Source organism: Labrus bergylta, chromosome 18, assembly GCF_963930695.1.
Source record: "Labrus bergylta chromosome 18, fLabBer1.1, whole genome shotgun sequence".
NCBI classification, from domain to species: domain Eukaryota; kingdom Metazoa; phylum Chordata; class Actinopteri; order Labriformes; family Labridae; genus Labrus; species Labrus bergylta.
Window position 1 is genome coordinate 22,122,620 of NC_089212.1, and position 15,020 is coordinate 22,137,639.

At 40.4% G+C, this 15,020-nt stretch overlaps 1 protein-coding gene across 1 annotated transcript in view; it reads right to left on the bottom strand.

Moving 5' to 3' along the window:
* Positions 1 to 15,020, bottom strand: part of fancm (FA complementation group M) — a 52,077-nt gene that overhangs the window by 18,275 nt on the left and 18,782 nt on the right. The window contains exons 5-13 of the mRNA XM_065966365.1: positions 8,216 to 8,347; positions 7,784 to 7,907; positions 7,482 to 7,574; positions 7,215 to 7,319; positions 6,608 to 6,786; positions 5,164 to 5,370; positions 4,791 to 5,031; positions 4,514 to 4,662; positions 3,158 to 3,322 (exon numbers count right to left, since the gene is read on the bottom strand). Coding sequence (XP_065822437.1) covers positions 3,158 to 3,322; positions 4,514 to 4,662; positions 4,791 to 5,031; positions 5,164 to 5,370; positions 6,608 to 6,786; positions 7,215 to 7,319; positions 7,482 to 7,574; positions 7,784 to 7,907; positions 8,216 to 8,347 — 1,395 coding nt within the window. The remainder of the gene's footprint in view (positions 1 to 3,157; positions 3,323 to 4,513; positions 4,663 to 4,790; positions 5,032 to 5,163; positions 5,371 to 6,607; positions 6,787 to 7,214; positions 7,320 to 7,481; positions 7,575 to 7,783; positions 7,908 to 8,215; positions 8,348 to 15,020) is intronic.

Consider the following 15,020-nt stretch of genomic DNA (forward strand, 5'->3'; position numbering starts at 1 on the left):
ATTCTGATTGAGTAGGAGTCATGTAATCACCTTATTCCAATGCTTCGGCCACGGTTGAGGAGGTGAATGATAACGAGTGCTCCAGTCACACTTTGATGGAGAAGTGATAAGAATATTACACAGTATAGCACAAAAGCAAGCATCTTGGACTATTTGGTGGAAATGCCAATACAGTTCGTGCGAAAACGACGCCCCTGGATGACATCTTGTCATGACGCTACTACTACTACTACTACTACTACTACTACGGTTTATTAGGAATAAGCTGATTAACGGGAATATTCCAGTAGTTCAGCACTCTGCAGAGCATGTAAACACCTTTTTCGGAATATTGCCTTAACCAGAATATGGACCTTAATAGGAAAATGGTGTGCATGTAAATGTAGTCACTCTTAAAAATGCAACTTGTTCAAAATTAATCATGTAACCCCTTCAGCAATTAAAAATGTAAAAAGCATATTTTTTTTAAATAAAATAAAAATATGGATACTTGGCAGCCATGAATCTTTATAATATCACCACACTAAATATCGTGATACTATGCTGTATACATTTTTTTCCCACCACCTCTACTATATGATACGATACAACACGGTATACTACCGTACAATATGATTTAATATAATACGACACGATGCCGTTTGATACAGTTTGAAGTCTGAGGTAGAGCATGTGGGCTTGAACCGTCACTTATCAAGAAATCCTTCAAACGGGAGCTTCTCGGTGTGCGGGTCTTATTTTTGCTTTTCTTTACATATTTGTGTTTTTTGGATCCAGCATCCACTGAGGGATGTGCAAGTGTTTTTTTGATTCACTATTTGATACAATACCATACTATATGATATGATACAATACGGCACAATACCGTAGAAGACAATATCATAAGATACCATACTTACTATATAATAATAAAACAATAACAACAATCAACAATCCACACGCAGACTGGCTTTAAAATCAGAAGATTGAGGGTGCAAGCTGCATGATTATCTAAGTTTTATTAGAAGATTGATTTATTTTACTTCAGAAATATTATGAATGGATGAATCTTAATAGTAACAGAGTTATATGTTGCGTACCGCATGATCGCACGCTGGCTGTCCACACTGCATCTGTTAAACATATGAAATATAGAACTCTTTTCTCTGTGAATTTCAGTTTCCCCTTGCAAACAATACGACATGTAGTGCTGTTGTATTGAAGTAGTGCAGTAGTACAAACTGAATAGTAGTGCTTTGTATTACGGAGCTGTTAACTCAAATCACAACACTCAGATGATCGTCAATAAACGGCTCTCTCGGTAAGATGAAAAAAAAAATTCTCCAGTGTTGTTGACACAAGTCAGATCTCAACATTTTAATCAAGGATGTGGATAATAAAACATCGTTATCTCCACTTTGTACAACAAGCTAACAAGCTCTGTTGAGTGAGAAAAGCGAGTGTAAAAACGGCGCGCGCTGCATCGCTCGCGGGCAGTAAGGATGCTCCAACAATATGATCAGGCTGACGCTCACTCACGCCAAGTGCTGTCAGGACAGGGTGTTACTTTTCTGTTCATTAATTACATTTCACACGCAGCTTTGTATGCCGAAGATTTAAATTGTATGCCCTGAAGAAAAACTGCCAGGAACAGTCGCATGATTTATGACACACCTTCACCAAACGGCAAAGTCAAAGCATTGCGACTCACTTGCTGAACAGAGAGGATAACACACACACACACACACACACACACACAGTATCCTACAGACGTAGAACAGGCAGCCCCATCGCACTGCAGGCTCAGATTTGTGTTAATTATGTTCTACATTGTGCTGATCTCTACTCCAGGAGGCTATAAAACATGTTTTAACAAGCTGCTTTTCAACATTTGAACATGATTACATGAAATGGTCTTTTGTTTGATTTGACCTGATTTCATCCACTGAGGCATCAGCCGCCATCTCGCCCATCTAATCCAGTTCTGTTTTTCCAGGTGGGCTTTACTCGCCCCTGTACAAATATGGTCAAGACCCACAATGCAGAGGGGGAGGGGGGGGGGGGGACAAACACAAAAAACAAAAGGTAATAAGACCCAAATTGCTAGATCAGCCAATAGTGAGTTTACCATAATCTCTGACCCAATTTCATGGATTTGAATGAACGCAGGGTTCTTACAAATGGCTCAATCTTGTGACAGAGCAGATGTTGGGACAAGGAGAGCTGAAACATTCTTAGGAGGGATGTTTGGAGGTGATAAGGTGTGTGATGGGAAAAGCTCAAGATGAGGATATTAAGAGTGTAAATGAGCGGCTCAGGCTCAATCAAGTGTCTTGTGTTTCTCTTTTAACCGCAACGCGATAGTGCAGTGTGGTTTTGTGAGACACAGTTTCCTGCAGCATGACAACAAGCGTTGTTGTGATTAGCGGTAGTAGATCTGATGACCTCGCTGATATAACTGTTCTCGTGGAGCTACACAAGACAAAGAAGATTCGTGTCAGCTAGCTGCTGCTACGACCGCGGAGCGAGCGGCTGTTAGGTAACAGCGCTTAAGGTCAAACTGCGACCCTCACCTGTCTATGAAAGTTTTTCCAGTTTTTTTTTTTTTTCTTGTTACGTCTAATTTAAGGAGAGAGAATACAAAATCAGAAGCAGCCCTGAGACGTCCTTTTTGGAGAAGAAGATATAATAAAATAAAAAAACAGAATTACACCGAGCGGCCTGTTTATAATGCCAGGAATTCTTGCCTTCAGGGCAGAGACTGATACATTTTGTAACTCAACACAAATCACAGTCATATGTTCTGGAGCATCTCAGCTGACTCCATTCAGCCTGGTGAGTTTATACAGTTTGCTTTTCCATCGCATGAACACACTACTGTCTTTCTTTCCTGAAAACGAAGCAAAAAAAAAAAAAAGAAATTACACAAGATGCCCGAGGTGCTTTTGTAAGACCTACCACAATAAAACTGATTAATTGGTGCATACTTTCAACTAGTGGTCCCCTCGTCATCGGGTTTAAATTTAAAAGAGCCTCTGACGCAGTTAAGAGCCCAAGTAGTATTTTCCGTTTTGCCAAAAATAGAAGAGCTTAATAACCTCCTCCTCTGGATACTCCCTGGATCAATCCAAAAACAGTTCTTATCATACCATCAGTTTGAGCATGCCTCTGTTCTCACCTCGTTTTCCTCTCTCATGCCGTCGATGAGCTGCATCACCTCAGTAAAGTGGCGGCAGCGGAGAGAATGGTCAACGGCGTGGGTGGGAAGAACTTTGTGCTGCCAGTGTCTCCATTCCCACAAAGACAGCTCTCTGGACGGGGGTCCACTTTTGAAAATGTCCTCCTGAGGTTGCATGAAAAAAAACAAGTGTCAGTAAAGAAAGTAAAGAAAACAGGAAACGTATCAAAGGAGGGTCCATGGACAAAACGTTTCTTAACAGTCCTATATTTCATACACATGAAAGACTCCCAAAACAATTTTGTCATCTATAGAGAGACGCATTGGACTTGATAAACAGACTTGAGCTTGTAAAGCACTTTTCTAGTCTTCTGTCTACTCAAAGCACTTTTACACCGCAGGTCACACTTACACATTCACACACTGATGGTAGAGGCTGCTATATAAAGTGTCCATCAGTATTATCTAATTTATACACATTCATACGCCGCAGCTGAAGCAGCAGGAGCAACTTGGGGTTAAGTGTCTTGCCCAAGGACACATCGGTCATGTTGCTGAAGGAGCTGTGGATCGACTCTACCACCTGAGCCACAGCCGCCCTGAGACGACAGGAGAGCTTCTGGTATCCTTCAAACCATAGGTGCTCATTGAAGGGAATACTTTTTTTTTTTTTTTAAACGTGGAAGAAAATGTGGTGGTGTGAGTGGTGTGTGTTAAGACGTGTAGCTGTACCTGCACTGTTTATCAATTTTCTTAACTATTACATATTCATGGCTTTTAGTAATTCACTTGTATGGAATTTAATGATTATTTAACTGACATGTTTTACCCACGAATTAATGTTTTTTTGTTATTTTGTTTACTGCATCAGAGCTCTGTGAAGTCCAAGACAAATTTCCCACTGGGACAAAAAAGTTCATCTTAATCTTAAAACTAAAAAGCAAAAACGTGCAGTGACACACTATACCCTGAATAAGGCGCAAGCCAATACACATTGGTGTATTTTAAAAGTTTCTAGCCTTATGAATTAAAGGCCTTTCATACTTGTCAAACCATCCTGAGTGCCTAGACCTGAATCATTTATTTCAATGTAACTTGGGTTTTATTGGAAAACTTTCCAGTTCCCAACTCATGTCCCTGCGGATCCCCATTTATATTTTCTATTTTTGTACTTCTCTATGAAGGGTTAACAAACACAGAATGTAGCTTTTTATGACATGTATGGTTGTTCTAGTCTCAAATTGGCCTCACAAAAGCTGAATCTTTGTTCAAACCATCTTATTTTCTCAGGGACTTGTCAGACGTGCTCTTAAAAAAAAAAGAGACACAAACTAAAGACACAAGAAAGTCAGAAACCTGAGGTAGTGGATCACTGGGTAGGGATATGAAGCGCGACGGTTTCAGGGTTGGATGAGCTTCATTGTCTTCCAGCCTCATGGTGGACGCCCACAGAGAATATTCAGTACTGCTGAGAAACCCGTCTGAAGTTGTACTGCCCTGCCGCACTACCGCAAAAAAAAACAAAAAAACACACAAACTCAGAAACACATGTTCACTTTCTGTCAGGGGGAGAACATTCAATCTACATCTCATATTTGAATAACCAAAAATCTAATCTGGCCTCATGACTCACTCAGGTTTTGAGGGTGGATGAGTGAGGCCCGTCCTTCAGAGCGCGACTTTCGACGGCCGATGGACCGCCTGCCGCTCTCCTGATGGTCAAACTGCCCGCAGGTAATATGCATCTTATGCAGGGTGGGGTTCACTCCATCAGGCAGCATGCGGGGACTGTTTGGGTACATGTGGAAGCCATTTTTGTTGCGAATAATGGACTTGTACACACTGTTCTTGCTGCTCTGGCTCTGGTTGTATGTCTGTTGATAAACAAAGGTGAAACATTTTTGATGGCGTTTGTGTTGGTTTTATAAGCTCTGATCTTGATACGAGGAATCTTCTCTTTTTAATTCAGGGGGTCCTAGTCGGTCTTGCCTGTGCTGCTGACTCACCCTCTCCTCACGTCCCTCAGCTAAGATGACAACAATGCGCCCCTTTCGCTTACGACCAGTACGGCCCATCCGCTGCACCATGCGGATGGGGCTCTTCTGTGCATCAAAGCAAACGATGAGATCCACCTCTCCAATATCAAGCCCCTCCTCCCCGATGCAGGTGGACACCAGCGTGTTGAAGCCTCCCGTACGAAACCTGTTCACCACCTTCAACGCAGCAGAAACAACACTATGAATAGTGTTAAAACACATATTTAAAAAAACACAATCAGATGTAATGCTAAACTTCATGTGTCTGCCCATCAGTACAGTATACGTAGTGTACACTGTAAATACTTTTGTCTCAATCATCCAGGTCGATGAGTGTATGTACTAAAGGAGATGCTCATTATGTAACATGGGATCATCATCATATGGTCTATATATAATAGTTGATGTATAACATGACGTAACGCACATTCACATTTAAGTGCAAATCCTGCATTTTGTTGTTCAGAAGATAATGCACAGAGTGTCTGAAGAGTCATTTTTTAGGGGTGAACAAGCCAAGGTATTTAAAAAAACACTGCTATTTAAATCAGAACTCACAGCAGTAATAAATGTTAAATACATTTAAAGGTGCACTATGGAGTTTTGGTAGAGAAATGTAATTTTGTTTGTGGGTACGTGCCGTGCTATATGGGTTTTCTTAGGTTTATAGGTCACATATTTTTCTCCTTTGCAACCAGTTAAAATCAATCCCAGAGCTCCCTAAAACATGTCTGTGAAATATCTTGTTCTAAATCCACTCTGATCCTGTATTTGATCATGTCTATAAACCCCTCTAGTTCAGCCCTGCTCAGAACAGGCTGTTTATGTGCCTGTAGCTTTAAATATGTAAATGAGCTGTGTCTGACCACGCCTCCTCTCTGGAAGGGTTTGGGTGTCTCAGGCTTTCTCGCTCCATGTCCTATTGTTTACGGTGAGAAGGCCGACTCAGAGGGCAGAACAAACACCTAGCTGTGGGAGTGTTGCACACCTGGGGGAGGGGCTAATGCCCTTTGTGATGTCATGAAGGGAAAATCCCCAAACAGCCTGTTTGAGCACACATTTTCTGGAAAGTGGTGCAGGATAAAGACAGATAGGATTGACTCTTGTCATAAATGGGGGGTTTGTAGACAGACTAAAGATATATATGAAGAGTATTTTGCATAATATGTGACCTTTAAGGCCGACTTTATTAAGTTATATTGATCCTTTTTTGTGATTCACTGAAGCAGCCTAGAATTTTGGCTTGAACCTTTTTATATTTAAATATATAGTTGTTGATACTTTTAAACATTTCACTTGTTAATGGCTTTTAATAAACTGTTCAAATAATGAGTTTTTATATTGATATACTTCTCTATAAAAACTGTTAATCTGCACCCGATACACAAATATCAAAAGGCATAAAGTCTCTTACCTCCAGTTGCTCCTTTTGGGTGAAGCCTTTGACTCCCTTCCCCGCTGAGGCTTGGCCCATAAAGGTCATGACCCGTATCAGCGGAGCATGTTGGTTCAACATGTCTGCGATCTCCTGTACGCTCTCACGGAACGATGAAAAGATCATTACACGCGTGCTTACTTCCTGAGGACCTGAACCTTGCCATGAATGAGACAAGAGGAGAAAACAGAGGAGTCCTTAAATAACCACGAGCAGCCGCTTTCTTACGGTTCTCAAACAGATAGCATAGGCTGTTGGACTCATGAAGTGGAATGCTTTGTTCTGTAATCCGATCCAAATATAACATGCTGACAGTAAAAATAACCTCAGGAGAGAAAAATATTCTGGAATTCACTGTGAAGTCTGTCGAATTATGCCACAGATTCAGAATATATGAATTACCTAAAACATGTAAAGAAGCTTTAAACATCACACAATTAAAACTAAAGGTATGGCGACCATGTTAAGCTGCTTCAACACTGCTAGCTGTTTTCTATTTACTGTAGTGAGGATGTTAGATCTGAGGTTTAACTACGAATAACTACTGCATGCATGAGTCAGAGCGTTGCTAAAAGAAGTAAATCACCATTACTGTCAGCTGAGCTCTCAGCCCACAGTTTGAAGTGCTGCAACACCACCCCCTCCAGTTTCTCCAGCTTGGGGTGACTGTAAATAAACGGCTCATCGGGACCTGGAAATGCGCATGGACGAACATATTACATAAGGCATTCAGGAGTCCCAAATTTGAAGAGAGGTGGTAGCATGTTGAGACCAATTTTAAAATTCATAATCCTGCTACATAAGAAAAGGCTGAGAAATGGGACTAATGTGGTGTGAATGGGGGCTTAGGTACCAGCAGATGGCTTCACAAACATGGTTTCCATCTCATGGTACAGGTCCATGAAGGTGGGAGTCTTCTGCAGCTCATTTCTGGCCCTGGACTTCTCTGAAACCAAACGAAACATGACAAGTGTTTACATGAAATGCTTTAACACAGATTAAGTTCAGCACTGATGGACAGTCTGAGGTAATGAAAGGGTAATAAGTAAAAGGTGCGTTTGTGAGGACGCTTCTCATTCATTCAAAGCTTTAGTTTTGTGGATATCAAAGTGCAGCTGAATAATGTGAGAGCATGTGAAAGGTAAGACGACCGACCTTTGGATCCGTCCATGATTCCCTGGAAGTAAAAGAAGAGCGATCGGAGACCCATCTGCATCAGCAGCTCGTAGCCGTGGTACAGGCTGATGCAAAGGGCAAAATCGCCCTCAAGCTGCGGACCCTGTGCAGAGAGAGAGCAGGAGAGCATGTGAGCCCAGGGCGAAAAAGTTTGAATTACAAAGATTTTGCATAAATGAATGATGCTGTTCTAAAAACATATTTTACCCTGCTTATACTTGAAATACAAAAAGGCATCACAATACAGGTTCTAGTTAGTGTACGCGATGTATTTAGCTTATTTTACAATGAATATGTACCGGGCTTTACAGATCTGAAGAAGGCGCACCACTAAGATGTTTAACATCATGTTTGTTTTATGATAAACGATCACACATTTGCACGATTGGGAATTAATGAGCAGATCAGTGCCTTGATTTGTTGCGGTGGGTTACTGCGGAACTGATCCCTGGCGAGGATGATCTGGTATTTGCAGAGAGTCCGCAGGTCTCTCTGTGCCATCACCCGGTTCTGGACCAGACGAGACATGAATTTCTCCAGAACCTGGCAGGACACATAACAGACAAACACATGATAGGTCATTGATAATACTCAATTTCCTCTGTTGAGGAGTAATGCATCAGACTGACTGACTGGCTGGCTGCTCACATAACACTGGGAAGTGCATCCTCAAACACACACACACACACACACACTTTCCCAGACTGAATAGAAGTCTAACTTTAACGAGGGACACATAATGACCCTGAAATCTGTTTTGGATTCTGGATTCTTTCTTTCTCCTGTCCTAATTTCCGTACAATAATGGGGGACGGGAGATGGAAGACGTTTTTCAAACAAGGCAATTTAAAAATAAAAAAAATCTATTCACCCTCACGGCCGCGGCGGATGATAATGCAATTTCAGCTGTGTGAAAGTGCTGCTCTGAAAACATGAACAGGATAAAGGGGCTGCTCTGAGGAAAAGAAGTGGGTCATCTTTTGCAACTGATTGGTTAGAAACATTTGTAGATTAGATTTTGTAAGAGATTTTAAGGAAGTGAGCTGTTTTTTTCCATCTGTAAACAGTTGTCGTTTGGTGAGGCAGAAACAGGCTTTAATTATAATATGATTTGCCAAGTCTATTCTTGTAAATCAGTGTACTTCTTTTGATGAAAGATACAACAGAAAACTCAAAGCACTTCGTCTTTTTTGAAATTTTCAAAATCCCAAAAATATATATATTTTAATTGTTTTATTTTTTTTATGACATGTGCTGCTGCCCTCTTGGCCAGGTCAACCTTGTGAAAGAGATCCTGATCTCAATGGGTTATTTACCTGGTTAAATAAAGGCTAAATAAATAAGTCAGCCAAATGGTGTCGACAACAATTATTACAAATCTCCTATTTCTCGCTGTCATACTTTTATATTATAAAAATTCACAATTTACCTACGTTCAATGAATTCAAGTTTTTCTCTTCCTTTATAAACTGAGCTGGCCAATCCATTTTCTGCTAAACCTCAGCCTGCTTCTTCTCTGAGGTAACATCTGAGTGTGCTTTACACGGCGAGCAAAGACAAAAAAGAGAAGGGTTAAATCCCAACCCTTAATTCCCCCTGACCTTTCAGAAAACATCAACAGCCGTATCACCTTAGCACCTTTCTTCATCAGAGCGGCGGCGAGGGGCCGGCCCATCTGGAGAGGATTGTGCTTCATCACATATGATATGGCTCAAACGGGATAACAAGAGACTTAACGGGTGAATGCTGAAGAAGATGTATTGAGAAAATGAAGGGGCCAACTAGAGCCTGGTAAAAAACAAAAAACATCCTTCACAAACCCTAAAAAACAGAGAGAATGCCAAGCCATCATTACAAATATGGTCATGTTGGATTTGATTTTATTTTAAACGGGAATAAATGGATTGTGTTAACCAATTTTTTTGCTACAACAAGCCTTAAAGAATATGGAGAAGGAAAACAGGATTATTCCACTTTAAGTTGTTACTCAAATTCCTGCAATGCATCTGTTATTGTGCAAAATCAAGAGCTCCAATGAAGTGTTGCAGAACTCGAAATCGGTCTTGGTCCCCGGTCTTGGGACTACTTTTTGAAGGTTCTCGGTCTCATCTCGGAATCGAGAGCAATTTTACTCGGTCTCTTCTCGGACTTCGGATTTAAAATCAAGACCACCACTGATCAGCTATTTTGACTAATGAAACTGCTTCATTGTGTTTTATCGTCCTGCCAGTATGTTCTTCTTCGCTCTTGTGGTGAAATTGTGAAATAAAATAAAATCCAACATGATCAAACTACACAGCATTTGTATTTGATAAAATCTAGCCAGGGACAACAGATGAAAATTAGCCTTTTGGCTAACTCTGGCATATTTACCGAAATGTTTATTAATATGCAATGTCCCTGTAAAATAAAAAATAAATATAAATGTAATGGTATCGTCAGACTCCGTTGCTTTGTCACCCACTTCCATGAATCCATGTGGTACTTTTCACACCAAATCTGGTCTTCTGAGATCCCCCTAACCTCCCGCCCGACAGAAAAAGTCACCAGGATGATTCCAAGCCCGATCTGCCAAAACATTTTAATTCAATTTTCAGTAGTGTAGATATGTCCTTCAACTCCCACATAAAACAAATTTCAAGAACAGCCTATTTTCACCTTTGTGACATATCTAAAATCAGCCATTTGCACATCTAGTTCATGCATTTGTCAACAACAGGTTGGATTATTGTAATTCTCTTTAATCAGGCTGCCCTAGTAAGTCTCTAAAGACTCTTCAGCTGGTCCAAAATGTTAATCTACAATATGATTCAAAGTCCTTCTTCTCACTTACAAAGCTCTTCACGGCCAAGGCACCATCTTCGAGCTAATGGAGACATATTACGCTCCCAGAATGCAGCCCTGCTCGTGGTACCTTCAGTCACTAAACGCACTATGGGAGGTAGAGTCTTCAGCTATCAGACCGCTCTACTTTAGAATCATCCACCAGTCACTTTCCTTTTTGGTTAAAGCTTATAGTTAAAGTCCGGCTCAGGTATGGACCAGAATATCTTCCTGAGATCTTCTGGATCGCTGGTGGGGATGGCCTGCTGCTATGGACCGCCCACCCCTGGCGACTCCAAGTGCTACCACAGCTAATATTAGCCTTTTACATCTATTATCATAAATATTATATCCTTATCATTATAAATATTACATGTTGTTGCTCTGTTGGTCTCCATCCTTCTTCTTTCTGCTATCCCACCTTCCAAGCCCAACACAGTTTCGTCTGTTCATCATGAGTCTGTAACTTTCCTAAATGTTGCTTAGAGCAGTGCTCACGATGGATTAAAGTCGTGTCTCTGTAGATAACAAAACAAAGAGAATGGTCTTTTACCTGCTCTTTTTAAAAGTGTCTTGAGATAACATTTGTTGTGAAGTGGCGCTATACAAATAGAGACTGATTGATTGTCATGTGAATCCACCAAGGTTACATAAGAGGATCAGGAAAATGGAGGGAATCAAGAGTTAAATGAATCCAAATGTGACTCAATTAATGTCCTCCTTCAGCCTTATCGTTGACCATCAGCGACAGATGTTACCAACCAGCCAGCAGGGACCAGATATTATGTGTGCTTGTATTGTGACCTAACATGTCCATTGAATGGGTTTATGTGAAATGAGAGATGTCCTTCTCCTTAGTTTGATTACAACACTAACTGTTACTTAAAAACATTGTGCAGGTTTTCAAACTCGCTGTTATTAATCCTTCTTTGTGGTAGTTGTTAAGTCTGAGAAGGAAGTTTGAAATAATTACAATAATAAAACCTATCAAATGTCTTGAGGTGTGGTTCTAACTTGTAAATCATAAAGGTCAGGCAACAAATGTTTAATGGAATGACATTTTTTTCATACTAATCTGCTCACCAGTCTTGGTTTTCCATCTCGCACCACCAATCAAATTTCAGTTATTACAAAACACAACAGTCAATAGCTCTTTTCAGAGTGTGACTCCGCAAAAAGAAGCTCTGCCGTCATTACCCCATTTTTAGTACATTAGATTTGATTTTACAACAGCGCAATAATGGTGTCTCAGTCTGTGAGGAACATTCACAGGCTATGGGATTCAAGTCGTCAAAGGGGCATAAATATACTATATAGTGCACCTTGAACAGGAAGTCTGAATTGGGTTAAAAACAAAATTCAATCCAACATGGTTAGCATTTCATTCTACTAATCGCATACAGTAACATCAATGCATTTGTCTTTAATCTTTCATCTAAAAGTCTTTTATTTTCCCGTCTAACTGGTTAAGAGTAGAGACTGTTTAAAAGAAGAGAGAGACAGGTTTGGCTTCATGTTTTGAAGCCTTGAGTTTGACCTTTCGGCTGCCACCATCTTTTCCCCACAGGTAATAGAAGAGAAAAATAGGAGCCTTTTTGGATAAGGTTGGTATGGATGGAGTACACTACCTAAGTTGCCTGTGTTACCTGAGTTATTATCAGATATTATGTTGCCTGACTTCTTAATAATTACAGTTTCATTAGTTTATAGATAAAGGTTGAACAAATCAAATCAAAGTCTTCTCATCTCCTTAACCTTCTGCAGTGTGTTCACTAAACCTAATAATGTGCATGTGTGTGTCAGAGAGCAGCAGACAGCGCTGAGAGAAAGGACCACCAAGTAGTCTCTCTCTCTCTCTCTCTCTCTCTCTCTCTCTCTCTCTCTCTCTCTCTCTCTCTCTCTCTCTCTCTCTCTCTCTCTCTCTCTCTCTCTCTCTCTCTCTCTCTCTCTCTCTCTCTCTCTCTCTCTCTCTCTCTCTCTCTCTCTCTCTCTCTCTCTCTCTCTCTCTCTCTCTCTCTCTCTCTCTCTCTCTCTCTCTCTCTCTAATTGACAGGTGGAGTTCAATAAAGGGAATGTGCTGGCAGTGGTCAGGACCAGATTATGAGATTACACTGAACCAGATTAGCGAGGTTGCTTTTTTTGTCTAGTTGAAATGTGGAGTGAATTGATTCAATGTGCAGAAAGATACAATCTCATTGGAACTGTAGTTATGCTTGCTTCCAGTTTTATTATTTGCGGCTTTCCAATACTTTTAAAGAGGGCTGTACTCTGTAGCGAAGATTATATTGGAATTATATTGTAAAGATTGTATATACTTTTTACCTGTGTTTTCGCCAATCAAAAAAAAAAAGACTTCCAATTTACTACACTGTGAAAAAAGTTGGAACCATTTTTAATAGACAAAGGACAGAGGAGAGGAGAGGAGAGGAGAAAAGAGGAGAGGAGAAAAGAGGAGAAGAGGGAGAAAAGAGAAGGAGAGGAGAAAAGAGGAGAGGAGAGGAGGGAGAAAAGAGGAGAAGAGGGAGAAAAGAGAAGGAGAAGAGAGGAGAGGAGAGGAGAAAAGAGGAGAAAAGAGGAGAGGAGGGAGAAAAGAGGAGAAGAGGGAGAAAAGAGAAGGAGAGGAGAGGAGAAAAGAGGAGAGGAGGGAGAAAAGAGGAGAAGGAGAGGAGAGGGGAGGAGAAAAGAGGAGAGGAGAGGAGAAAGGAGGAGAGGAGATGAGAAAAGAGGCGAAAAGAGGAGAACAGAGGAGGAGAAAAGAGGAGAAGAGGGAGAAAAGAGGAGAGGAGGGAGAAAAGAGGAGAAGAGGGAGAAAAGAGAAGGAGAGGAGAGGAGAAAAGAGGAGAAAAGAGGAGAGGAGGGAGAAAAGAGGAGAAGGAGAGGAGAGGAGAGGAGAGGAGAGGAGAGGGGAGGAGAAAAGAGGAGAGGAGAGGAGATGAGAAAAGAGGCGAAAAGAGGAGAGGAGAGGAAGGAGAAAAGAGGAGAGGAGAGGAGAAATTGTCTACTGAGCATGCTCAGAAAGGGCCTAAAATTGATTGGATGAGGGCCATGGAGCTACATGACGGGGGATTCGATGAAAAAGCTAGTCTATAGGCAGCTATTAATAACAGAACCTCCTCTTAGCTGAACTCGCACTCCTGCATGTCAACAATGGAGGACTGTTGTGTTGCTCTGTCGTCATTTAAAGTTATGAGGACATACAGTGTATAAGAGAACGACTATTTGCTATGATTAAGTAACGTGTGGTAACATCAATATGGTTCGTAATTAGTGCTGCAAGGGTTTTTTATTTTACGGCTATCATGAATCTAAATGAGTCACTCTGTGGCTGTAAGGATTATAATTATTATAGGATTATATAATTATATGTGGCTGTCAGTCAATTAAAAAAAAAAAAGTCCAGACAAAAACAACAAGCAAAGAAATGATTTGAGATGATAAGTGCTAGAGTGAATACAGCCAGACAGGGGGGCCTATTAGATCCCTGTAGTGTATTGTAGGATGTGTGTATCACTGCATGTGTGTATTTACATAGAGACTCCCCCACACACAGATGATTACATAATCTCTCCTCTACGTGCGTGTTGAAGGGTGCAACATGGTGGCTGGCTGTTGCAGCGACACGGATCAAAGGAAATCCTGTTTAGGCTGTCCCAATAGCACACAAGTTCAAATCTGTGTTTTATCCTTGAAAAGGATTTTTTTTTTTTGTGTCCCAAATCAACGCCCCAAAAAATAGTGGAATCCTGACAAAAAAAAAAAAAATCAACAATAAAAAAGATGCACATATATTTTTTTATTGCATCCTCATCACTATTTGTCTGGTTCTTTTGTGTTTTTGTGCACATCACTTAAAGGGAACCTTCAGTGTGTCTGTATTCATGATACTTTTACAAAGTGAGTCATGTGCAACGATACATGCAACACTAAAGTCTATGACGCACAAACACACTTATCTCACTCCCTGCTGCCCTCTATCACTCTGTGACTTTCGTCCTTTTCTTTAAGGATCTGTATACAAATATATCTAAATGCACTGTTAAACACAGAGTGTGACTGTGACTAAAAAAAACAAAAAAAACTGACAATGACCGGTATGAGGGAAATTGGTGCTATAGATTGAAAGGTTAAAGATTTTGACCTGGTTGTTATTGATATAACTTATAATTAATGAACGAAAAATGTCTTAAAGTAATTTAAAAAAGCATAAAGTGTGTCAAAACAAAGTGATTCACAGTGGGGGAACAGATACTTCTAATACGAGTAATATTTGGGTAAATTAAAGAATCAGAAAAAATAATTCTAGGGCAAAACAAATTATAAAAAATGAGAAACCATTTATTTTTTACTTATTTGTTAAAAAACTAACACCTTATCAAAATAAAGGAATAATGTG